Source organism: Musa acuminata, chromosome BXJ1-7 (genome assembly GCF_036884655.1).
Source record: "Musa acuminata AAA Group cultivar baxijiao chromosome BXJ1-7, Cavendish_Baxijiao_AAA, whole genome shotgun sequence".
NCBI lineage: Eukaryota > Viridiplantae > Streptophyta > Magnoliopsida > Zingiberales > Musaceae > Musa > Musa acuminata.
The window spans coordinates 35,708,172-35,732,500 of NC_088333.1; the positions used below are offsets into that span (position 1 = coordinate 35,708,172).

The window sequence follows — 24,329 nt, forward strand, 5'->3', positions numbered from 1 at the left end:
AAAGAGTATTGGTAATAGTGAAGTGGATTTTTAAATATCTCAAAGGGAGCTCTAAGGTTTATTTAAGCTTTGGAGGTAGACCACTTGTGTTGATAGGTTACACAGATTTAGATTGAAGTTTACATCAGGTTATGTACTTACTTTTGTAGTGGGATTTGTGTCATGACAATCCAGATTGCAAAGGTATATTACTCTCTCCACCACAAAGGCAGAATATATTACTGCTAAAGAGATATACAAAGAAATATTATAGATGAAAGAATTTTTACAAGAATTGGAGCTGAAACAGAAAAATTATGTGGTGCATTGTGATAGCTAGAGTGTCATCCATTTGTATAAGAACCCAATGTTTCATTCCAAGTCAAAGTATATAGATGTCAGATACCACTGGATTCGAAATATATTTGAGGAGAAGAAGTTGCAGCTTCAGAAAATTCACACATATGACAATAGAGCAGATATATTGACAAAGACTTTAGCAAAAAAAAGGTAGAAGATATACCAACAATTGGTCAGTATGACTTCACATTGAGGAGTATGGGACAACCTCCCTTATGGGCTAAAGGGAGAGGTTGTTGGGCTATCAGCCCATATGTTTAACCCACAGCTCACCCCCTTTGACCTAACCCTAGATCAAAGTTAGAGGGGTGCGGGGGTTACGATTTTGGGGCAAAAAAATAACTACAACCATGAATTTTTGGCAACAGCAACTTGATTCAAGGAGAATGAGAAAAAGACATAAAAACAATAGAAAGAAAGGGAAGAAACCAATGACAACGCAAAGAGACTATTCTTAATAATCCAGTAGTATTTTCATATCAGATTAGATCAGATCTATAGTATATTCTTGCTGTGATTACTTTGGGGGAATTTAGATATTGTACACAGTGACGTGACCCTTGTATCTTAGTTATTTTATTGTGATTGTTGCTAGAGTTTTAGGCAAGAGATCAAGATTTATATATTCATTAATTTTATAGTGGATTATCTTTAGTTTATCCCATGATTTTTACCCTTCACATTAGAGAGATTTTTTACATAAATCTTGGTGTTCTATTTGATTGTGATTTCATTTAATTTCCTTGGCCATACTAGTATTTGTTCATATATAAATGTTTAATTTTACTTTATATCTCAAAAAAAAAAGAAAAAAAATATATTTTAAAATTTATATGAGAGAGTATACAAAAGAATTTGTATTTAATTTGAAGTTTAGTCCAATAATACTTTTAAACTGATATCATAAATGAATAGTTTAGTTTTTCTGTTGATATCGATAATAAATGTCAAATCACATAAATTTCTGTTGAGTTTCTGATATATATTATTATTATTAATCTCTAAGATTTTTTTCTTAGGTTTGAACCTCTCTAATGACCATATAAAAAAAGAGTGACTATGAGAGGACTTATGTAAAATAAAGCTAAATGTAAAGGCCTATGGTAACTTATGAGATCATGTCTCACTTGAAATCTCATTCAGATTTAACATCATTCTATCTCATGAGATGTTTACATATATATATATATATATATATATATATATATATATATATATATATATATATATATATATATATATAATTTTAGTTTAAAATTATGCTTAATCTTTATTTATGGTATTTTTTATCAGATCCAAGTATGAAAATTAAGATAGTTCTCATGAAACGCATGGGTAATCTGAAACTCCAAAAGGTTAACACATGAGTATAACATTCATAATTTTTACGGGATAATTTATTTATTAATTTTATTGAACTTGAGTCAATAGCTCAAAATACTTAAATTGATATTAACAATTATACATTTATAAAACCTAAATCATTTTAAATTTTAATCCGTTTTCGATTTATCACTAAATCAGAATGTTATAATTTTTCTCATTTGAGAACTTACGTTGATATCAAGACTCAATAAGCTTTCAAAATCATTCTGCTTTGATCTTAAAACAGTAAGTTTTAGTTTATTATATAGACTTGGACATTATGAACATTTAAGAACGTAATTAAATTTATTGAATATGTTATGAAAATATAAGAGATAAATGTTTTATTCAAGTGTGTAAATATAGGATGGTAACTTAATTGTATAAATTTTAGCCTTGCATTTCTCATAAAGGAACTTATGAAAATTACGACATTGTAATACTCTTAATTTTTCGTTGGATTGAGAGCATTATAATTAAGGCCTACATATGTATTACTTCATCAATCTATCATTATTGTCATCTATCCATCATTGTCTTCTAAGCAACACAAGTAAAACTACCTCGATCATCGTTTCTATCATTATGTACGTTTAGTTAGTCTTTGTTGTGCTAGACAATATCAACGGGTGCAAGAGCTTATGTATAGATATAAAAGAAGAAGAAATAGCTGATGTCTCACTACGATAAGTCGGACTACATTTCTCTTACCTCGAGAAATTTGGTAAATGAAAATTTTCATGTCATTTGTTAGGTCAAAGACGTCTACCAAACTTTGAGTCCGAGTCAAATTATTTATAATTAAAATATATATCAAAATTTGATACTAATTCAACTCAATTTAAGTTTTTGTATTGAATTAGTGATAGATCATATATATGTTAATCCTAACTAATTTGATTCACTCATCATCGATTTCAATATGATATCAAAGCTAATATTCATGATGAAAATGAGTGAATGAAAAAATATACTAAACATCGTTCATAACAAGTAAAAAAATAGGTCTAATTTACGATTTGACTTACTCATACAAATAAGGAGGAGACGATTGAACCACATATAAATATGGTAAAAGAGGGCTAATAAAAATGTTATGACTTTAAGAAGTTTGATTCCACATATTAGGTTTATCTCAAAACTTAGCATACTTAAGTTTTTAGATTGAATTTGTTTTACCATTTATTATTAGAAATCATTGTCAATACAATATAGAATGATTTTTTATGATAGTCTTGTCATAACATTATTGTTATCTTACTCTTATTGTTGTTGTCAATGCATTTGTTATGATTTTTTTTAACGTTAATGATTATTATAATAAATATGTAAATATTCGAGTACACATCTATACGATGGATGTCCGAAGAAAAGTTTACACGTGGTACAAATTTAAGTTAATTTATATTGGAAAGCAACAATTAATATCAAAGTTTATCTTGTTGCCTTGATCACTTGGTGATGTATGACAATGAGGTCTATATATCGCTGATTCGCTATAACATTAATTGAATTGTGCTTAGGCTTACCTTAGAGGTTGGTGTTAGGAGTTGATTGGCATAATTGAATAGGTGCCACATATGATAAAGCGAAGGTGAATATTAATTTTGGCTTGTAGGCAAGTTGGGAGGTGTTGAAACTTCTAAATAGTGTATTAGTAGTGTTTGATATTAGTGTAAGTGTTATATATATAATTTTATAGACAAAACTAAATGTGCTTTAAATATTGATTTGATGATAGTGTATAAGATTTTTCACTTATTAAAAATTAAGGGTTTAAGATATCATGATGTCAACTAAGTTAACTGATAAACATCTTGACAGTTTATCTTAAGATTTTGAATTCAAATCTCAATTTCATCATTTACCTTAAAAAAAATTCTATAATTCACTTCAAAAATTCTATAATTCACTTCATATAGTCAAATTCAAAATGATCGCAACAATACAATGGTTTCTGCTGAATGAAATTTGGAGGAAGCTTTATTTGTGGACTCATCACGAGAAAGTAGTAAAGCATAATGAATCTTTTCCAATCTCTAATGGAAGTGCCCAAAGTCGATGCAACAACAACGACGCGGATAGTCTTTACAGTGCACGACCGACGAGTGGCGTTTGAGCATCCGTAAAGACAAGTGCAGTCCAAGTAAGTCTCCACTACTGCCCGTGTTGACAAGTAAACCTGAGGGAGAAGAGTCAAGAATGAAGGCTAGACTTCGAAACCAAGGCACAGCTGTTGACAAGAAAGGCCATGGAATTCCTCGTCCAACTTATAGGAATCGTCATCCAGCAACAAGGAGGGAACTTCACAGAGTGCTCCGCATCAAAGTTCACCTGCAAGCCAGAGAGCTGGAGAGAGAGAGAGAGAGACAACAGCATCCATGCCCGGAACGTTTTGCCAAGCCCTGGAGTGGGCTCAAATTGCGTGCAGCAGTCTTCCGTTCTTGAAGGGCCTCGTGAGCTGTCTTTTAGGCGCCGAAGAGCGTGCAAGTCAAGAAGTCGAAGAAGACGATCCTGCGCTCGTGGCTAATGTTGCTGCGCAGAAACACTTCCGCCAGCAGTTGCGTGTCATGTAACTTCCCTAAGCTTCTGTAACAGGTGTAACTTCGGAATCCATGGTGTTGTTGATGAGCTAATTTAGCATGCTTACTCCTTAGTTGTTTTGATTATTATTATTCTCTTTGATGAGTAAAGTGGGGTTATCATCCCATCATTTACTGGAACAAATTAAACAAAGTTGAAAGGTTGATGGCAGGACAACCGAGACAACACACATCACAATTGCACCCGGAAACTGATCGTCTTAGTTGAGATAGTTTCTGATCTTGTCGCAAGCCCGGAACTTATGGTAGATCTGCTCAATTATGCAATCATCTAACCTTTTCCTACTTGGATGGCGAGCAAGCAGGATTACCCCAAATGTATTGTTTTATACGATTCATTGCTTTCGATGAACAAGGAGAGGATGTTCGATCTTATGAGCTGTGTGTGACGATTCCTTATTGCTTTGGGAGTGATAGCAGATAAGATTTTCTCAAACTATACGAGGAAATCTCTCTATTCTGTTGAGAAAAATCTTCTGTTCTTTTCATCGGAGAGAAAACATAAAAAAAAAAAAAAAACTCATCCAAAAGGAATCCTCACCTAGGATTTTGTTTTTGTTTTCACAAACATGCTACCTTACCTTTGGAGGATATGAAAGCTACTTTTATCTAAGGAATAAGCTTACTTCCTCAAAGTATATCTTAGGAGAAAACTGCTTTTTATCTTCGGACAAAACATTCATGATAATATTTAATACCTAGGAGGTTATTCATGCTCTTTATAGTTCTAGAAGTTAGTTTTTTTTCTTTTGCTTGTCAAAATTGATATTGAAAATACTTATGATAAAATCAATTGGGATTATATCATTACAGCTCTTAAGCTTGCTAAGTTTTCGGATCAATTTGTTTAGTGGATATCTTCTTGCATTTCTACTCCTATTTTTGTTTGCATTATTAATGTGGTTCCTCCCGAGTTCTTTTAGTGAGAGGGGTATTAGTAAAGGGGGGCTCATAGTTTGCATTACTATTCACTTTTGATTTGTTTTTCTTAACAAAGCTCATGATGATAAGCTTATAATGCCCTTTTATTTTAAAATATACTTGTCCTTATCATATTTACTTTATATTGATGATACCTTTCTTTGTTTTTGACTTACGTGAAATCCTGTAGAAATATTTTAAGAATTTTTGAAACGTTTGTTAAATGGATAAACATTAGGATTAATTTTTAAAAATAAAAAATCTTATTTCCTAGATTAATTGAATAAAATATTAAAATGAATATTCATAATATTTTGGGTACTTGGGAGGATAGTTTTTCTCTCAAATATGTTGATACTTATATCACCTCCTATAGATCCTTAATTTTCTTATATGATTATGCACTTAAAAATGTACGAGATATGGTATCCTAGAATAGAGTCTTTTATTAGATTGAAAGAATAATTAATTTTATTATGAATTTTAACCCTTTATATATTTGATTTTTGGGATGTTGTTACTTTTCCCAAAAATAATGGGGCTTTGGGCGTTCGTGATATCTTTCTCGTGTATGCTAAGTGCATTATACAATATTTAGAAATGAAATACACCATTTGGGTTCTGGTCAAGGTCATGTATCAGAATATTAATTTATAGAATCTTGAATTTAATGATTATATTAGGTTGAGTTACGTATTTTTGTAAGTGTAATATTTGCTTTGATTTTACTAAATTTATCAAATATGGACCTCCTACTCGTTCTTTTTGACTCTAGGGTTTGTTATTTAATGTCTTCATTCTTTTCTTTAATGTCTCTCAAGTGGAATAACTCTTTATTGTATGATTTGTTTGGATCAGTTCACTTTGAAAGGGTTACTAGGATAGAGCTTGCTAACTTCCCAATTGAAGATACCCATGGCATTGCCTAATTCAAATCTAATCGAGCTGCTCTATTTGTATTCCTGCTTGGGATGGGTGGCAGTATTTATGGTAGCTTCCAAGTTTAGCTTGTGTTAAGATATTATATTGGAAGTTACAATATGATCGCGTCCTAACTCGGATAGATTAGCTTCTTTTCACATCACACGTGTATTTTGTTAGTAGTATTAGGGGTCTATTGGTCCTTTAATTTTTAGTTATCCCTTTGTTACTAGTTTTTAGAGTTATTTTCATAACTATTTGGGCATAAACTTTGGACCAAGGAAGGGGCATATACTACTCTACTGCATAGATATTAAGATATATTATTGCTAGTTCTCTTTGGATCTTTTGGCAGGCTAGAAATGATGCTAGTTTTAATGAAATTTCTCAATAAATTTTCTTTTACCCTCTAAGATGAAAAGTAGCAGTTTTGAGGATGGGTTTTGATGGCTCCTACACTTCTAAGTGGATTAAAATTAATTGTGATAGATCCTCCGTTCATGGCTGCTCTAACAATTGTTTTAGCTTTATTGTAAGAAATAATAATATTGTCAGGATATCTTATACTATAAAATAATTATTATTATTGAGGCTACACGAACTACATTTAGGAAGGTATATTTAAAACACATATTGAAAGTAACTAATAAATTTTAATCGATATCTTAATTTAACACATTCCTCTACGAGTATCGTCAATTTTTATTTATTTTTATGAATATAAATTTTTTATGTATTTAGAAAGAAAAATGAAATCGTGAATTGGTTGACATCTTTGTTCGACCCACCTAATATATTAAATTTTAATATAGAGATTTACCTCTCCAGCTTGATTATTTGGTTCATTGTGATGTTAACGGTTGTATTTATTTTTGTTCTATTCAATAAAATTTAGTTTCTTATTTTTTAAAATAATAATAGAACAGATAGAAAAACAAAAAACAAAATTAATGCGCATCCAGGGAATCGAACCCTGGTCAGTACCGTGGGAGGGTACTATGATACCACTACACCAGATGCGCTTATCGGTAACACTAATTAATCTAAGATATTATATATATTTAGAGAAGCTTGTTAACCACTTCGTCTGCACGAAGGATGCATGTCACCGAAGCGGGAGGTGCATTCAACCTTCTTACCGTTGACTTCTATTCACCGTCGAATGTGTATATCGTTGACAGCATTTTTATGATCTGATTTGGATGGAAAGCTGTTGACATCCGTCTGTTTGCTTCAGCATAAGTGAACTCCGAGTGTCTCGAGTTCTTCCATTGAAGCCTTGAATTCAGCACAAACTTCACCGGCCCCACCTTCATGCTCATCTATGATAGATTCTCGTGAATTACCACAGAACTCATGGAAAATACTCAGAAACAGGAAGAGGGCATAAACAGACTCGTCTCGGCAACTCAGCTGAATTGCTTGGGTGAAAAGAATAGCATGTTATTACGAAACAACATACCCAATCCATTCAAGTTCTGCCAAGCATAAGCAGCCATATGGTAAATCAATTGTTTCAGAATAGTGTTATGGGATTACCATCGTAATAAACAACAACGCAATCTATCTATATATCACATCAGAGCACAAATCATCTGAAGACTTCTACTCGGACAAATATCACATTATGTAAAGTCCTATGTTGAGATATCCTCAACTCACTGCTGTAACAGTAGCTCGGCTTCAGCCTTCCTCTGGCTCGTCTTCCTCTGCTTGATCACTGCCAGCTTCTTATGGACACACCATGGAAAACTCAGGAAATGTGGCCTGCTCAAATTCACATTGTAGAGTCCCCAGAATTTGGGGTGATACGTCACGTGATACCAAGCCGATGCCTTGGCATATTCCTCATCGTTGTCATGGTCATGATCACTGCTCTGCTTATCAAACCATGACCTTGCTTCCTTCCTCAGTGACCTCAGTGCTCTCCCCACTGCCTCGCCGTCCTTCTTCTTGGTGAACATCTTCGACATGTTCATTATATGCCCACCTATAATCTCGGCCTCCGTCTTGATGCCGTAATGGTCCATGAGATTCCCCAGCTTAAAATCATATTCCCCTTTGAAGACGAAAGCTTCATCGACGTACTCCTCGAAGCCATCGACCTCCATGTCGGGGTCGTAAGATCTCATAGCCACCTCCTCTGTGAAGGCCTCTACGATGGCAAACCCACAGGCTTTGGTTGCATGGTATAGCTTTCCAAGTATTCCCTGTGACTCGTAGGTATCTTTGTCGAGCTTTTCCATGAAGTCAGGGAACTCCTTGACATGTAGGTGTCGAGGGATTTTCGCAGCAACTCCCGTCTTCGGGAAGTCCACCGCAACGGAGAAGAGCTTTGCGAGCTTTATGCACTCCTTGCTCTCGGCTTTATTGCTTGCCTTGTCGGCAAAAACTGTGTGGGCGTTTGCGATGATCCCTAAGCTGTCATTGACGATATAATTTGCGAAGTACTCCATCACCTCCTACACGATGACATAGACACATATTATCCATTTAGGAACAACGAAAGACTACGATCGATTGTAGTACCTCAATGGTAACATCGTGATCCAATTCCTTGGTTGGCTCAGGGGTATACTCCATGGGTGGGACAACACGCGGCGGAATGAGTTCAGGGTCCCAGCTCACGAAATAGATATCTCCATCCAAGTCACCTCCAGAGCACTCATCCGGATGGGGTCTAGAAAAACAATAATCATGTCATTTAGCGTCAAGGAATGATACTGACTCATTAGAACTGATATTATCAAGCAGTCATCGTCTTTTATCCGGTAAACGTGAAGAAGATTAAGCAGCTAAAAGGGATGCAAGAGCCTGAATTGAACTTTAAGAATCATCGGAACAATGTCAAGTAAGAATGTTAAGCATGGCTTACCTTTCCCCTTTCTGAGGAAAAACAACACAATCGATCATATGGTGCAGATCGGGAACATCAACAGCTGACAGGACACGAACATCTCCAGGATGAAGACAGGGATTCTTGGCAACCACGACTTTGCCCTCCAACACCCTCACACTGTTCGTGAGGAGGCCATCGTCGTGGGACATGGAGCTTCCCGAACGAGAAACTTGAACAAACACCTCCCCGTATTCCAGACTTGCAGTCTCGTCTAAGCACCCCATCATTGCTCTTCCCTGTGGAATAAAAATCCTGGCCTTCGTCCTGAGTTCCAACAGCCTTGAAGCCCTGAATGCTTGCAGAAGCATCGAAAGGAATGGCTCAGCATCAAGCTTATACCCACATAACAACAGCTCTCTCAGTATGCTGGTTCTTTCCCCTGGGGACATGAGTTGAACCGCTTCCCGTGCCCTTTCCGGGTCACTTAAAATCCTGTCTAGGTCGTTCACGGCCTCCTCCATTTTCCTCTCGAAGACTTCATCTTCCACTCCCAGCGTCGACAGAAGAGTAATCAACTGACGATTAAGGAAACAAGGCTGGTACCTGCTGTAGGCGAGGACGTCAAGTTTTGTGCTCCTGGAGTCGAACTTGGACATGCTTCTACGCAAAGACAGCTTCGATGTCGATGCTGGATCGACGGCCACCACGCCTTTGTAGCCGGCGTACCTGATTTGGAAGGCAGATGGGGCCGAACTTTCCAAGCCACACTTGGCCGCCACCTTTCTGGCAAATTTAGGAGATATTTTCCCAATGCCATCGGAGAACACGTAGCCCTCGCGTTCAACATCAGGAATGCACTCGATTTCATGTCCATTGACGTACATTGTTTCAGTGGAGGAACCGAAGGATTGACCGAGCCTGGCAGCATATTTAGCAACGTTTCTTATCTTGCTAAACTTGCCCATCCGTTGCCTGATGCTGTCCGCAGTAGATTCACCACTCGAGGCAAACATCCAAGCGGAACTTTCCCTGAGCTGACTGGATGAGAAGGCGAGGAACTCAAACTTCTTATCACCAACGGTGATGCCATTCCTCAGCGTTGACAGTATTCTCCAATAAAGCGCAGTACGGTTGTCGTCGTCCGCAGAAGACGATCGAGATAATATATCAGTGGAGTGCATCTTTTCGCCGTCCTCATCGACGAAGGAAACCCTCAGAAAATTATCGAGTTCTGAATGATACTGACGCAGAATACGATTCGACACATTTATTTCAGGTCCATAGAAGTACACTTTAGAGGGGGTCACCTGCACCCGGTGAACATATACCAAGCTAGGATCCAAGGAAATGGTGGGCGAGTTTATGGGACGCTCCGAGCTCCTAAAGTTCTCATACTGCTCTTTTAGCCACCCTGAAGGATCAAAACAGGAGTGATTCAAAGTAGACATCATTTCCAAGGCCCGTTCGATGTATTCAGTAGGTACGAAAGCAGACGGATGGAGCAGCGAGTAGAACTTTCGATTCAGCGTTGGTCCGCTAAGAGTTCCATTCTGAACCAGATGATTTATCTTGAACAGGATCGCGTAAGGAAGCTTAACTCCAGCACGGGGTTCGACAACAGGGACAAGATCCAAATTGCTGGAGTAAGAAGAGCCCGTCTTCAGATCATAGCGACCTTCAACTTCTGTGTAAGGAACGAAGAAATCTTGGATGTCGGGAAGATTACAGTCGAACGGTAGCTGCAAACACAATGCACAGGATTGTCCGATGCTGCGAGATGGAGTGAAATCTGTTGTTCTGACCCACTGTTCATCTTGGGGGTCCCGACAATAATAGGACTTTGGATCTTCTTGTAGGGAACCTGTTTTGCCCAATGGGATTTCGTAAATCTTAGGAGCAGCTACCACCTGATGATGCCATGCGACCACGTTGTTAGAAAGCAGGAGATAGAAATCCAAACAACAATCATTTCTGAGATACTCAGCATTTACCGAAAAATAACTTTTCTAACAAATACTAATTAAATTAACTCTCCACTTGATATGTAAATGCTAATCGAGTTTAAACTAAATTATTTATGAATGAAAATGGTTTTTTTTTTGGGTTTTTTAGCAACACCATACAAGCAGTATCAAACAAGAAACAAGAAAGCACACAAGGGAAATTGTCTGTAGGAGAGCCAACCTGAATCACAAGAAACTTAGGACGGTGAGGGAGTGAGCGATGTAAATGGATTTCCCGTATGCTCTCATGCGCAACTTTGAGCTTATATGAACGACCTTCATGCGTCAGGGAAAAGAATATATTCCTCACTTCCAACCCAAAGCTAACTTTGACATCCACCACACTCCAAAGAACAGATAACCTCTTGTCCGAAAGCGGGCAGCCAAGAAGTAATGTGACGTTTTCCATCACAAATGATGGCTTCCTTGGTTTAGCAATTATGTCGCGTTTCATATCGCGTGTTTTCAAGTAAGAACCATCATACGACAGGCTCTTCCGCTGAGTCATGACTGTTAAATCTTGAGCTTCTTCCTTTCTTGAGAACTGAACGATTGCAAAAACTCTTGAATTTTTAGGGCTTTTTAGCTTAAGCGCAATCACAGATCCCTCGCCCGTATGTTTCTCCAGAAACGCAGCTACCTCTATGGGAGTAACGCGTGAAGGGAATCCAGAAATCCCAACGGTCTTACCATCCATCCTTGGATAATGAATGCTTTAGATGCAGGACTTCTTGATGGGAATAATATCGTACCTATGCAAGGAAAGATTTTGATCTCTGAACCAAACAAGTAGCAACAACATATGCGTAGTAAAATAGCAGATAGAGCATAGCAGCCATGAAAGCAGGTAAGACAGCTTCGGTAGAAGGGTGACATATAGTCTATGTAGTTTAGCACGCAGGAAGATTCGCAAAAGCAGGAAAAGGAACAAAAACTCCCAACTCACACGTTTGCTAGATGTATCCTTCTTCTCAGGTCTACTTCAACAACACTAGCTCAAAGAGAAAGAAAAGAAGAGAAAAATAGACATGTCGTCGTGTATGCGAAGGTAAATCTTAAAATCAGCTTAAGTGAATGATATACCAAAGAAAGAAAAGATCACTACATGATATTATACTGCAAAGCTTGTCATCAACCCAATTCGACATGCATTCCAGAAAGGAAGCATGCATATCTTGTGCTTCAGAGCGAGGGAATTCCTTCCCACGAAGTCACTAACATGAAGTAAAAATAGAAGCAAGAGAACCAAGACTAACACGCAAGACTAAATTATGCCAAACAACATACGATGCAACGACCAATGTCATCAAGAAGTTACCACGCGACGACCACCGCACCGAGCTCTCCGAATACGTCAAAAGACCTGAAAGGATTCAGCGTGCAACACGAGGGTCTTGATCGGAATCCTTCCACCTCTTATCTGATCTCCCGTTCTCGAACGCAGGCGAAATGGTTCGGAGGAGCCGAAAGGGAATGGGAGGGATTTTATAGAGGACCACCGAGAACGTCGTCGCCATGAACAGCTGACGCGAAAAGCAGAAATGCGACAGACACAGACTCCACGTTTGATACAGTGGTAATAGAGTTGACGGAGTATGGAGAGTTGGAACGACCCACGCGGGTTTAACCGTAACGCCATCCATCGCATCTTGACAAAATCATGTCATATACGTACGGTCAAGACGCGAAGCTTACGGGTAGGAAAGGATTAGATACGAAATTTTATTGCATGCAAACTGTGGGGAAATCTTTAGCTTCCGTCGAATGGGACGGCGGTTGCCTGATGCAGCGCATTAAGATCAGAGACTCCTTTTCACAAGGCCGAAGAAGAATAGCGAAGCACTTTGCCCTAGTCTCGTCCTCCGTTTGGCCAGCACGAGAATCAATCTCGCTTCCTTTCTTGCCTCCCAAGTTAGTTCCGCACAGTCACTGACCTCATCTTTTCCCTTTGTGCTTTCCTTCGTGCAGTGACGGCCAATGGCAGCAACGATGGTAACGCGAACCTGCTTTACACTGGTTCTTTGATGACTACATCGTGCATCTATCTAATGTACGAAGCCAATAAAAGTAGAGGCCGATCTTGTTGCGTGAAATCTCGATGTGTGAGTGCTCGGTGGAATCAAATAAAGTTGGATTCTGCTCTCCTCTATGGCTAGTCGTGCCAACTTTATTCGAATGCTTGAAGGAAACCATACCACCGACATCACATTTCTTTTCTCAAACACTATGCCAAACATGACCGACATCACTTCACCCAGTAGAACAACTCCAACCTTTGGAGTAATTTTGCATCAATGGTACATATATTTCTCCCAACATGTGAAGTAGAACGACCTATCCATATGTGATTAGTTGCCTAATGTCACAACACAACACTAACAACTAGCACAATAATGTTTAAGGATTAAAATGAACAAACATTATCACTGTGCACTCCAGCCACATGAACTATTTCCTCCTTCTTTTCCTTTGTTTCCTGTTCAACGACAAACAACAGAGGACAACTATACTACCACTTCCAAAATGTTAAACACCTCAAAAGTGTCAATGGACATACTGGCGCAACTAGTATAATCACAAGCTTAACTAGATGATTAAGCATAGAACTAAAACTGAATCGAATGCAAAGCCCAAGAATGAGATTAAATCCAAAATGTCTGCATCCAAGGCCACCAACAGTATTCTTGTTTACACAAGTCCAATATATCGAATCCCAAAACAAAAATAACCAAGAAAGCCCAAGAAAATAAATGAACAATATTTCATTCTATGCTTTTCTTGATAACATAGAAGGTAACATCATGCCACGAATACACACACAAGTAAATGTAACAATTAAGCCGAGTGAAAAATCCACTGAGTAGATCAACCAATCTCGAGCTTTAGAAAGCATTTCAAGATTCCATGAGTAGATCAACCAAGGAAAAATGTGTCTTCCGACGTGTGTATGTGTGAGAGACAGATCTATACTGCTATTTAATAAAATAACATGATTAAATTTAATACAAGGGAAATAAATTAGGAAAGGCCATGATGCCCTGCATATCTAGAAAATTTTCATTATATTAGTACTCATTTAATCGACCAATGGTGAGATCAACTAAAAAACGGTTGTATATGCCGGCAACAGTATCCGAATATAATAAGACGACCAATCTTGCATCATATGTGTTCTAACTCTACATCAAAAATTTACCACCACAAGGCTACCATCAGTATCCGAATATAATAAGACATTGATGCCTTGGAACATTTACAAGAATACTAACAAACCAAGAACATACCAGCCCATTAAAGGTCTCATCTAGAAATAATGATTTCAATAAACAGAAGGAACCTACATGAACATAAACTAAAAACCCTCAGTTTAATATAGCAGGAACCAGAACCGAGTGAGTACTTAAACTTCTTTATATATACCATCCTGACATTCAGAATTTGCCGACTCAAAACTCCTAACTAAGAGGTGATTACTTCAGTATCGTACAGAAACAAGAATGTAGAACATCGATACTAGTCCTAGAACGTAATACAATATGGTAGAATTCTTCAAACCATGCAGTCAAAAATACATGCCTTTACCTAGAATATGAAATACATATTGAGTATGTGTGTGTATGCAGTATCTATGAATATAAGTCTACACACATATATACCACAAGGATCCAAGGTTAATTCACCCAAAGGAAAAGACCAGACATCTATTGATGATTTTTTCCCCCTTTGTTTCCTTTTAAGCTTTCCATAGTATTTAAATTTATTTCTATTGTAGATCGAAAATGTTCCATGAGCCGGATCATGTGATCCAAGTCATAAGTAATTTCTAGCAACATAGGTACAACTCACTCGGGTACCTATTGAAGCCAATACTTGCATGATTATTCGAGGCACAGAATCTTTTACTTTTAAGGTAACAATCATGAACATAAAAATTGAATCTCCAAGTCTTTACACTTTTTCACAGTACTTGTCAATGTATGACTTGAAGAAACTACATGACCCTGTACTCCTCATCACTAAAGTACCTTATTTGCTGGTCCAACAAGATCCTGTGAACACTAAATCTCTATGTTTCAGTATATGATACATCATACATCCTTGGCTAATATCATTTCCGACAAACATAGCCAACCAAGAATGCATCAATCTTGACATCATCATAGACCCATACAACTAATAGTAACTACAACGATCTTGAACTACTAAGTACTCCAGAATTCCCAACAAATGTGGATAACAAAACTTGAAGGTATTCAGAGAGTATGAAGTAGTATTAATATTGCAAAAGCATAGGATATAGATCGTGATAGCAAGATCCAACAGCATAGAACAGAAAGCATCTTTTACCAAAGCTAAGCATTACATTTTTTTTTCACCCAATGAAGCAGAGGAAAAGTCCAAAACCAAGAAGGAAGCATCATTACACCAGTAAAGTCATTAACTTTGCAACCAAGAGACCTTCTCGGACGCAAGTTCGAGTTCCATGGAAAGCTAAAACTGGGGTGGGGAGTGGAGAAGAGAAAACAGGAAGACAAATCACAACCTTCACCGGCCTTGTACCATGCCGGTGGGGTTGATCCCGAGAAGCATGTTGTTACCTCCGGGGAGGTAGACAATGTTGGGCGACCTGGAGAGTGTGGTGGCGATCTCGCGAGCAGCCTCGATGCGGCGGAGCTCGAGGAGACCAGTGCCCGCAGTAGCGGTAGCATCAGAGATGAGCTTTGCAGCCTCGCTCTCACCCTCGGCGCGGATGACGGCAGCTCGCCTCTCCTGCTCTGCACGGGCGACCAGGAATTTGGATCGCTCGGCTTCCTGCTGAGCCACCTGCTTCTTCTCAACGGCGCTGGAGAACTCGACACCGTAGGAGAGGTGGGTGATGGCCACGTCATCAAGCACGATGTGGAAGTCGCGGGCGCGGCGGACGAGGGCATCGCGGACGAGGGCAGAGACGTGAGGCCGCTCGGTGAGCAGCTGGTCGGCATTGAACTGCGCAACGACAGATTTAAGGACCTCGTTGCCGATGGAAGGGAGGACTTTCTCGTCGTACTCGGTGCCAAGGGAGGTGAAGATGGTGGGGAGGCGGGCGACGTCGGGGCGGGAGAGGAGGCGGAGGGTGAGGTTGACCATCTGCAGGTCCTTGGTGCCGGAGTTGGAGGTGAAGGTGTGGGGACGAGTGCGGATGTCGAAGATGAAGGGTTTCTGCAGCCAGGGGACGAGAAAGTGAGTGCCCTCGCCCACCGTCTCCGGGAGCACGCCGCGGAAGCGGTCGAAGAGCACCGCCCGCTGGCCGCCGTCCACCGTATAGAGGGACGCATTCAGCAGCGTCGCGCTGACCCCGAGACCAAACGCTGCTCGCGCTACGTTCGTTAGGAACGACACCGCCGCCTGCCCGCCGCCCGCAGCCATCTGCTTATCCTGATCGTTCGATTCCTCTCAGAGCACGAGGAAGGGGAGATGACGAGATGGGTGGCGTGTGGAGGAGGAGGAGGAAGGATAACTACTGACGACGGCGGCGCTGCAAAACCCTAATGGGGTTCTCGATTTGACTTCCTCGGTGGGGATTTTATCCGCTTTGCTTTCATTCAGGGGAGGAAGCGGCGCTGTAGAAGCTCCCGCTCTCCTTCCTCGGCCGAGTCACCAGTCAGGGAAGCGGCGATTCTAGATGCTGACGCCACAGGTAAAGAGGTGGTCGCCTCTTTTCCTCCTCTAATAGAAAAACGTGTTTCCCTGTTTGGTGATGAGGTCAGGACACAGGAGCCGCACCCAAATGGACCAGATCATAGTAAGCTTCTCACATTTGACAATGATACACATTGTACGATCTACGAAATGCTAAAATTTAACCAAAATATAATCTAAATCAAAATACTAATTAAAAATTATTGAAATTGGAATGAGGTTCGATGGCTTATATCAAGTTTTTCCATGTAAATCGGTTCGGATTTGATTCCCTTTTTTGGTTTTAATTTGAACATCCCTAATCGCAAGCATTTAGTTTGTTTTCATATTTCTCGAAAATATTTTCTTCACTTGTAATTAGTCAATTGAGATTATAAAAATATGAATTAATTATATATTATCCTTTATAATTAGTTATTCTTAGTATTCTAATTTTTATATTTTAAAAAAATATATTAAAATCTCTATAATTACAAAAGTGAGGTAATTAATTCGTCAATAAAATTTTTTTCTTGATTTTTAACCTTATGAAATCATTTGTTTAATATGGATAAGGATTTTAATATTTCTCATTCATAAATATAAAAAAATAAAATTAAAATATTAATATTAAAAATAATTAATTACTTGAGATAATCTATTATTAGCCCTAAAAATATTCACTTCTTCCACCATTCACGTTAAGATATTAATGCTTAATCATATAAATTCAAATTAATACATGAAAGCCACGGCAACGTGAGGCCAAATCTCGGAGAGAGGGTTATAAAGGGGAAGGTGAAGGTGGTGAGCGGAGACCTTCTCGTCATCACTTTCTCTTTCTCTCGGTTAGGTAGTTCTAGTGTAAGAGAAGGAGGAGGCAGAGGAGGAGGAGGAGGAGGGGGGTGAGAGAAACCGATGGGGAGGCAGCCATGCTGTGACAAGGTGGGGCTGAAGAAGGGGCCATGGACAACAGAGGAGGACAAGAGGCTGATCAACTTCATGCTCACCAATGGCCAATGCTGTTGGAGGGTTGTTCCTAAGCTTGCAGGTCCTCCCTCTGCTCCATTCATTTGATTTAACGTCAGTGATCGCTAACACAGTGAGCAAGATGGACTGCGTTCATGCTTATTTTCTGTCTTCCTTTGTTGTAGGACTTCTGAGGTGTGGAAAGAGTTGCAGACTAAGGTGGACGAACTACCTCCGGCCTGACCTGAAGAGGGGAATGCTGTCGGAAGAGGAGGAGAAGATGGTCATTGAGCTCCATTCTCAGCTGGGAAACAGGCATGCTGCTGCTGCTCCCCATCTTCCCTCTTCGTTTGCTTCTTGTTTCTTTTGTCTTATTGTAGGAATTTTCTCCTTGGAGTGGCTGCACTAAGCAAAGCTTTCGTTTGTTGTCTCAGATGGTCTAGGATCGCATCCCATCTCCGTGGTAGAACTGATAACGAGATCAAGAACCACTGGAACACCCACATCAAGAAGAAACTGAGGAAGATGGGGATCGACCCCTTGCTTCACAAGCCCCTCATTCCTTCAGCAAGTGGTGTTCCCCATCAGGAGCAGCAACAAGCGGGTGCTTTGGCTGAGAGGATGGAAGAACAGGAGAAGCCCTGCTCAGGAAGCTCTTCTGAGAAGGCTGCAGAAGGGCAAGTTGAGGAGAACATACCAAGCACGGCTTCTGAAGCATTCCTGAGCAAGTCTCCAGGATTTTGCACCGACGAGGTGCCCATGATTCTCCCCCATGACATATTAGCCTCATGTGCTTCCACTCCCACGGCCTCGTCTTCCATTTCGACATCATCAACGTGCTCTTCTTCCAGCTCCTCATCGAAGGCAGCGGAGATCCAACTTCCATGCACGGAGTGGCCAGAATCAACGTATCTCTGGGGTTTGGATGACTTGAATGGATGGGACTTCATCTTCGATCGGAGGGATGAAGAATTAGGCCTCGATCCTTTCAGCCAGTGGCAAAGAACCGCTTTTGATCATGAATCCTGAACTCTGAGCTGTTCTAATCTCATTCTCCTTCTGTAATTTCTAATTGCCGATAGAACAAAGCAGAATGATGACAAATGTTTACTCCATCTTTATTCGATCAATTGAAAGTCCGATACTTCACTCTTAGATCATTCAATCTAAAAAGAAAATTTACGATGAGACACAAACGATTACTTTAACACAAAAAATCCACCATTTTCTTGCACCATTCAATTTCGCTTGAAATATTAGCCGCATTATGCGCAACGCATGAACAGTGGATACCGACGCGGCCACGTCGTAGCTTCCTTCACCACGCAGCGAGTAGAAGTGTAAAACAAGCATTTGTTTGACCAGAGGAACAAAACGAGGAAAGCATCGAATTGACGCTATAAATCAGTGGATCGCTGGAGGTTGAAGACAAAATGTTGGCGGACATGAGTGCCTCTTTTGTTTCAGATGATTAAGCTCTGTTGCCCCAAACAATTCCTGGAGGCATACCGTATAAGTTTGACTCTCTGTTCTCGTCGCCATCCATCTGTTTCTCCTTAACCATTTATCACTGGAAATTGTTGGCTAATTAGTGAATGACTTGGGAACAATTATGATCAACTCTATCTTCCCTACTGCACCATGTTCTACACTTGTGAGGGTGTTAATTTAATATGCTAATGTACATAATATTGTACAGCTTCTATTTGTTGTCTTAAAACCAATACTAGTGAGGCTGTATCTGGGAACATATTTTTAATATGCAATTAGATAAAATTATGGAATATTAAGTGTTTAGTAAACAATAGATGAAGACTATATCTTAAATGTGTTGTGTACTTGGTAAAATTATATTTCAAAAGTTCATTGAATATTTTATGATAAATTTATCCTTTTAATATATATATAACATTTGTTCAAAAATAAATTAATATTTTTATTTAAAATAAATAAATAAAATAAATAAATGTATGTATGTATGTATGCATGTATGTATGTATGTAATCTTATAAACATTTTGTATGACCCAAATATATAATAAATAAAAAAATATAATCATATAAATAATTATAAAATAATTTTATAACTAAATATATAAAAGTTTAACTTATAGAAAATATAAATCATGTTACTTTCTCATGAAGTCATTTTGATAATTTTATAATTTTAGATAACGTCATAAGATATTTTAGAAATTTAAAAATTATATTAGCATCTCGTAAATACTAAAATACAAATGCTATCCTAAGGTAATATCAACATTTAAATATTTTTATTACAGCATACAAATAAATTATGATTAAAAATTAAATATCAATTCACGTTTGAAATATACATTGATCACTCAATGCATGTTTCAAATATATTTATAATTATACTCTGAATCATAAAAAAAAAAAAAAAAAGTGAAAGTATAGGCCGAAAAATAAGACTTACTTTTGGCGAATACAATGCTGTATATATTGTCCTATTCGATCAGAATTTTAGTTCCCACTGAAAGCTACATTCTATATGCATGAATCTTCCACCAACATGCTTCTGATGCTAAAAGCTTCATCCTTGAACTCACATTTCTAGACCAAGTATTTCTTTTATTTCTCATTGCTTTGTTCCTATATTGAGAGCTCCATTTGAGTCATGATAAGGATAAGAAAGTGACTGAATACGATTCCTTGTGTGAATCTAAGAAATTTCCGACAGAGCATTGGAAGAATTCTATCCAACTGAATGCGATCGAATCAGGTAAAAACACAGTCTCTGAATGCCAATCTAACCTTCTTAAGATTCATATGGCTTCTGTTCTATTGTCTCTTTAAGACCTAGAATTTAATCACATGGAATATATATATATATATATATATATATCCAAACCTATTCACTTTTATGAGTCTGAGACTAAACATGTCATGCGGATACAATCCACTTTCGTATGATCGGAATTCCTCGAGGTTATGCCATCCATCATGCATATGACCTATACTTATTATCAGGTATGAATTATATATTTATACTACAATACGAATTCATCAATAATTTTATTATTCTCTTTTATCAATAATTTTTTTATTATTAAAGAAACGTCACACCTGAATCACCCATGACGAGAGATGAGTGCACCGGAGAGCGGATCTCCGGTGGGCCCTTCCATTTACGACCTGGCCACCGAGTTCAGGGCCTCACGGGATTAGGGAGCAGCAAGTGCATCTCCTTGAACTGAAGCACTATCAAATGACAAGAGAAGATGCTTCAGATCATGCGATGATTCGCCTCCCTGTGGAGTCTGAGAGGATGATGCATGATGAGGTAATATATGGAGGTGGTGTGATATATAGAGTAGACGTGCTGTGGCGAGGCATGGGAACTGCACCTGCGGTGTTGTGGATAACGTAGCCTTTCGGAAAGCCATATAAACAGAAGACGGGGGCTAATGGGAGTCGCACTAACGCAAACAAAGAAGAGTGTTCCAGTTGTAGCTTGTAGATGGATTCGAGGTTTAGGTGGATTGCAGGTCATGTGATTTCTATGTGCTCGACTTGTGGTCCGGAATCAAGTGGGACTATTGAGTTGCAGCACTCATTGGATGCATTTGTACGTAGGAAAATTCTATGTTAAGGGAAGCTTTCGAAAGCCGCAACTTAATCGTGTCAGATAAAAGCAACACGCACTTGCCTCTATCATTCTGCTAAGTTCTAGCCTTTAGAAGACGCGTCCAAGTGGACTGCAATCGGTGCTTGAAATCTTCACGCAGAACATGCATCGAAGAGTAGAAAAGCAGGACGGTGGCGTTATGAGAGAGACAGAGAGAAAGCACCGGTCATTTTCCTTCGGTCGCCGTTTGTCTCCGATCGTAGCACATCTACTTCAGTGGTGTCCCTCTGCTTCCTTAGGTCATAATTTGGTTAGGTCAAGTAGTGCTGTTTTCCATGTGTTTCGAAGGCCTTTAATCCCAACCCGATTACAATTCTTCATTGAAAGTAAGATTGTATCTATTAGATTGGTAGAGCAGTGACCAAAACACTTCAACTAAAATCAACACTCATCAAATTGGATAATTCTTCTATGGCCCAAATCTCCTTTTCTTAATTCTATTCCAATATATTTTACTTTTTAACAATCGAAGTGTCCTACGAAAAAAAGAGAGTAAGTCTAGTTCTTTGAAGGAAAGAGAATAAGGTGGTTGATCAACATTTATATCGAATGGATGCCGAAAATATTGAGAATCTATATGTTGGGATGATGTATATGCTATCACTATGTTTTACAATATTGCTACAATGGATAACAAGTAATATTATAGTTATTTCGATTGATACATATGATTTATTAGTACATTATTGTACAAGTGATAGGTTGTAGGTTGAAAAATGTGAGAACGTATAAAGTGTTATGAATGAAAGATTAAAACATACGTGATGCAGGTTAATCACAATACATTGAACTTTAATCTCATCGTCATCAGTGATTTTTTATGGTAGTCTATGATATCATCAACAACCATAGGTGATAGAAAGCTTGATCAAATTTCATTGATATGATCTCTATATATATAGGCTAGACGAAAGGCTTCGATTGGAGAAAGGAGCAGGAGTCAGTGACAGAAGTAGGGGTTGTGATCAATGAGAAGGAGGATGATCAGTCGCTTGTTGTCATCAAGGAGATATCACTAAACAGTGAGGAAGGAAGGATAAATCTTGCTCTAAGAGAAGAGATGTTGTGATACCATGATAGATTACAATGTGATAAAAAAATTTGATCAAATTTTATTAATGCGATATCTATTAATAGAGGTTAGAGGAGAAGATTTTCTTTAACAAAATCAAATTAGGCAAGAGAGATTGTCGCATGCAGAAATCTTATCTTCTATCAATAGGAACATCTAAATCATGCATGTAACTGTCACGAAGGTCATGGTGACATGCATCGTCATCCGTCGTCATATATGACATAAGATGTCCCTTTCGTCAACTGACACGTAGGTCAAACAAGATAAAACTCAGTGCATGATAACAAACAGGTGGTGTCCATAATCGAAGGAAGTCTTAGAAGAGTTGAGAGACGGCGAGAGTGTGGGTTTGGTAGATACAACAAGTGCTACATGAGTGCATGACTCGAACAGCGATTCAAAAGCCCACGAGCACATCTACCTCCTTTCCCTGTCTCTAATTACCCACTTACACTCTTCGTCCTCAAATACTATTATCGTCTTTCTTCTTAGCTCGGCGTTAGATAGGTTGTTACGGTTCACATGCATAGGAACCTTAACCACAAGTCAAAACATCCTTCTTTTGCTATATGTACTCCTTTCCTGGAAGACTTGGGATCTTCATGCAGGTGGTACTTCCTGTATCATTTCTTTTGTAGGTCCAAACCCCAGACACGAGAGAGAGAGAGAGAGAGAGAGAGAGAGAGGGTTTGCAGGTCGTGTTGAAGGTTTGGGCAAAAGATCAACCCAGCTGCCGGATTGATACCATTCATTCATTGTTGGGTGAGCGATATCCATGCCTTGCTTGTGTCAGGTGATCAGTCCTTGCGTTATCGACCTTGTGTTCGTTGTCTGTTCGACCTTGAATATGAAGGGCAGGTAAGATGCTATTTTCGATTTATAGTTGACTACTTTAGGATTCAACTGAGATAGAGCAGATCAAGCTGCAAGTTCAACAACCACATATGGCCTATGAAATTAACGAAAGCATAGGATTTCAGTGTATATATTTATATGCATCTAAGAAACACCATTGTCATGCAGAAAGCATAAGAAATTAGGTGGTTCACTGCAGTTAGGAAATACCTGACCAAATTTTCTAGGATTACTTGAATGAAACCTGATTTATTACAAGCATCTTGATGATCAAAAATCATATGGAAGCATATCTTAGTCAATATTCTGATCTTGGTGCAATTATTCTATGGTCCAGTCTTGAGTGGGGGCAGGGAATCAGACATATCCATGAAAATTGTTAGCAATATATCAGTTAATAAGCATATATTAACTACAACTTTATTAGTTATATTCAATTGCAGGAAACAGAGTAAAAATTTCTTATCATCTCACAAAAGCAAGCAAAGCAATACACTTTCATTCCCACTTCTTTTTTACTATCTCTCTCTCTCTCTCTCTCTCTCTCTCACACACACACACACACAAAGATACACACGCATTCGTATGGAATGATAGATGAGACCGACGATAGATCGGAGGTGGTAGATCGTGAAGGACCTTTATGAGGCAGGACAAGGATCTGTGACGAGCTTTCATGTAGCAACTTGATCAAACAGGGATTCCATGGAAGTGAGAGGTGAGGTCTCTCAACTTTTTATGGGGTCTCATATTAGAGTAATGATTGTCAGCAAGCAGCTTCCATCCTTCTTATGCGTCGCTAGTTGCCAAACCCTCATTCGTCGTAGAACACCGTGCCACGGTGCCTACCTTTCAATCTTCTCTCTGCTACCGTAGCTACTTCGAGGCGATGACCAGCCTCTTACGTTGGTACACGTGCATGCATGCAAAACAAAGGTGGCTCCTTGGCCGACCATATCTAACCATTAGATCTTGTGACAGTTAAACTAGTGAGATAAAGTGTACAAAATGCTTAGCCACAAAGTTGTTCCCTAATTTACGTGCCACTACATCAATCATGTACAAAATGTTTCATTTAGGGGTAATAACTAATCACATTGCCATGGTGTAGATGATCACTAGGGAGGGAAAGC

The 24,329-nt window shown here is 38.7% G+C and overlaps 3 protein-coding genes and 1 non-coding gene across 5 annotated transcripts; 1 reads left to right on the top strand and 3 right to left on the bottom strand.

The window, feature by feature from the left end:
* Nucleotides 1–7,100: 7,100 nt before the first annotated feature.
* On the bottom strand, nt 7,101–7,171 carry TRNAG-CCC (transfer RNA glycine (anticodon CCC)). Its single transcript has one exon. It is a non-coding gene; the product is annotated as a tRNA-Gly (tRNA).
* Nucleotides 7,172–7,625: 454 nt separating this feature from the next.
* Nucleotides 7,626–12,522, bottom strand: LOC135679142 (probable RNA-dependent RNA polymerase 1). The gene is made up of 5 exons (XM_065192575.1): nt 12,310–12,522; nt 11,173–11,743; nt 9,025–10,895; nt 8,679–8,829; nt 7,626–8,611 (listed from the first exon to the last, which is right to left on the bottom strand). Exons 2-5 carry the CDS (start codon nt 11,686–11,688, stop codon nt 7,808–7,810), a joined length of 3,342 nt encoding a protein of 1,113 aa, XP_065048647.1. The 5' UTR covers nt 11,689–11,743; nt 12,310–12,522; the 3' UTR covers nt 7,626–7,807.
* Nucleotides 12,523–15,316: 2,794 nt separating this feature from the next.
* Nucleotides 15,317–16,640, bottom strand: LOC135679143 (prohibitin-3, mitochondrial-like). The gene has a single exon (XM_065192577.1). The coding sequence runs from the start codon at nt 16,395–16,397 to the stop codon at nt 15,537–15,539; it is 861 nt and encodes a 286-aa protein (XP_065048649.1). The 5' UTR covers nt 16,398–16,640; the 3' UTR covers nt 15,317–15,536.
* A 722-nt stretch (nt 16,641–17,362) lies between these two features.
* On the top strand, nt 17,363–18,748 carry LOC135679997 (transcription factor MYB20-like). Of its 2 annotated transcripts, XM_065193976.1 has the most exons (3): nt 17,372–17,700; nt 17,804–17,933; nt 18,053–18,748. In XM_065193976.1, the coding sequence occupies exons 1-3, from the start codon at nt 17,568–17,570 to the stop codon at nt 18,645–18,647; spliced, it is 858 nt and encodes a 285-aa protein (XP_065050048.1). In that variant the 5' UTR covers nt 17,372–17,567; the 3' UTR covers nt 18,648–18,748. The 2 variants fall into 2 exon arrangements, with proteins under 2 accessions (XP_065050047.1, XP_065050048.1); XM_065193975.1 differs by having other exon boundaries at nt 17,363–17,933.
* The last annotated feature ends 5,581 nt before the right edge of the window (nt 18,749–24,329 follow it).

Excerpts from the sequence above, each read along its gene's own strand:
- LOC135679142 (XM_065192575.1), bottom strand. The coding sequence starts at position 11,688 with ATGGATGGTAAGACCGTTGGGATTTCTGGATTCCCTTCACGCGTTACT. Across the intron at positions 10,896-11,172 it reads CTAAGTTTCTTGTGATTCAG|GTGGTAGCTGCTCCTAAGAT; the intron begins GTTGGCTCTCCT and ends TGGCATCATCAG. Across the intron at positions 8,830-9,024 it reads TTTCCTCAGAAAGGGGAAAG|ACCCCATCCGGATGAGTGCT; the intron begins GTAAGCCATGCT and ends TTGTTTTTCTAG.
- LOC135679143 (XM_065192577.1), bottom strand. The coding sequence starts at position 16,397 with ATGGCTGCGGGCGGCGGGCAGGCGGCGGTGTCGTTCCTAACGAACGTA.
- LOC135679997 (XM_065193975.1), top strand. The coding sequence starts at position 17,662 with ATGGCCAATGCTGTTGGAGGGTTGTTCCTAAGCTTGCAGGTCCTCCCT. Across the intron at positions 17,934-18,052 it reads CATTCTCAGCTGGGAAACAG|ATGGTCTAGGATCGCATCCC; the intron begins GCATGCTGCTGC and ends TTGTTGTCTCAG.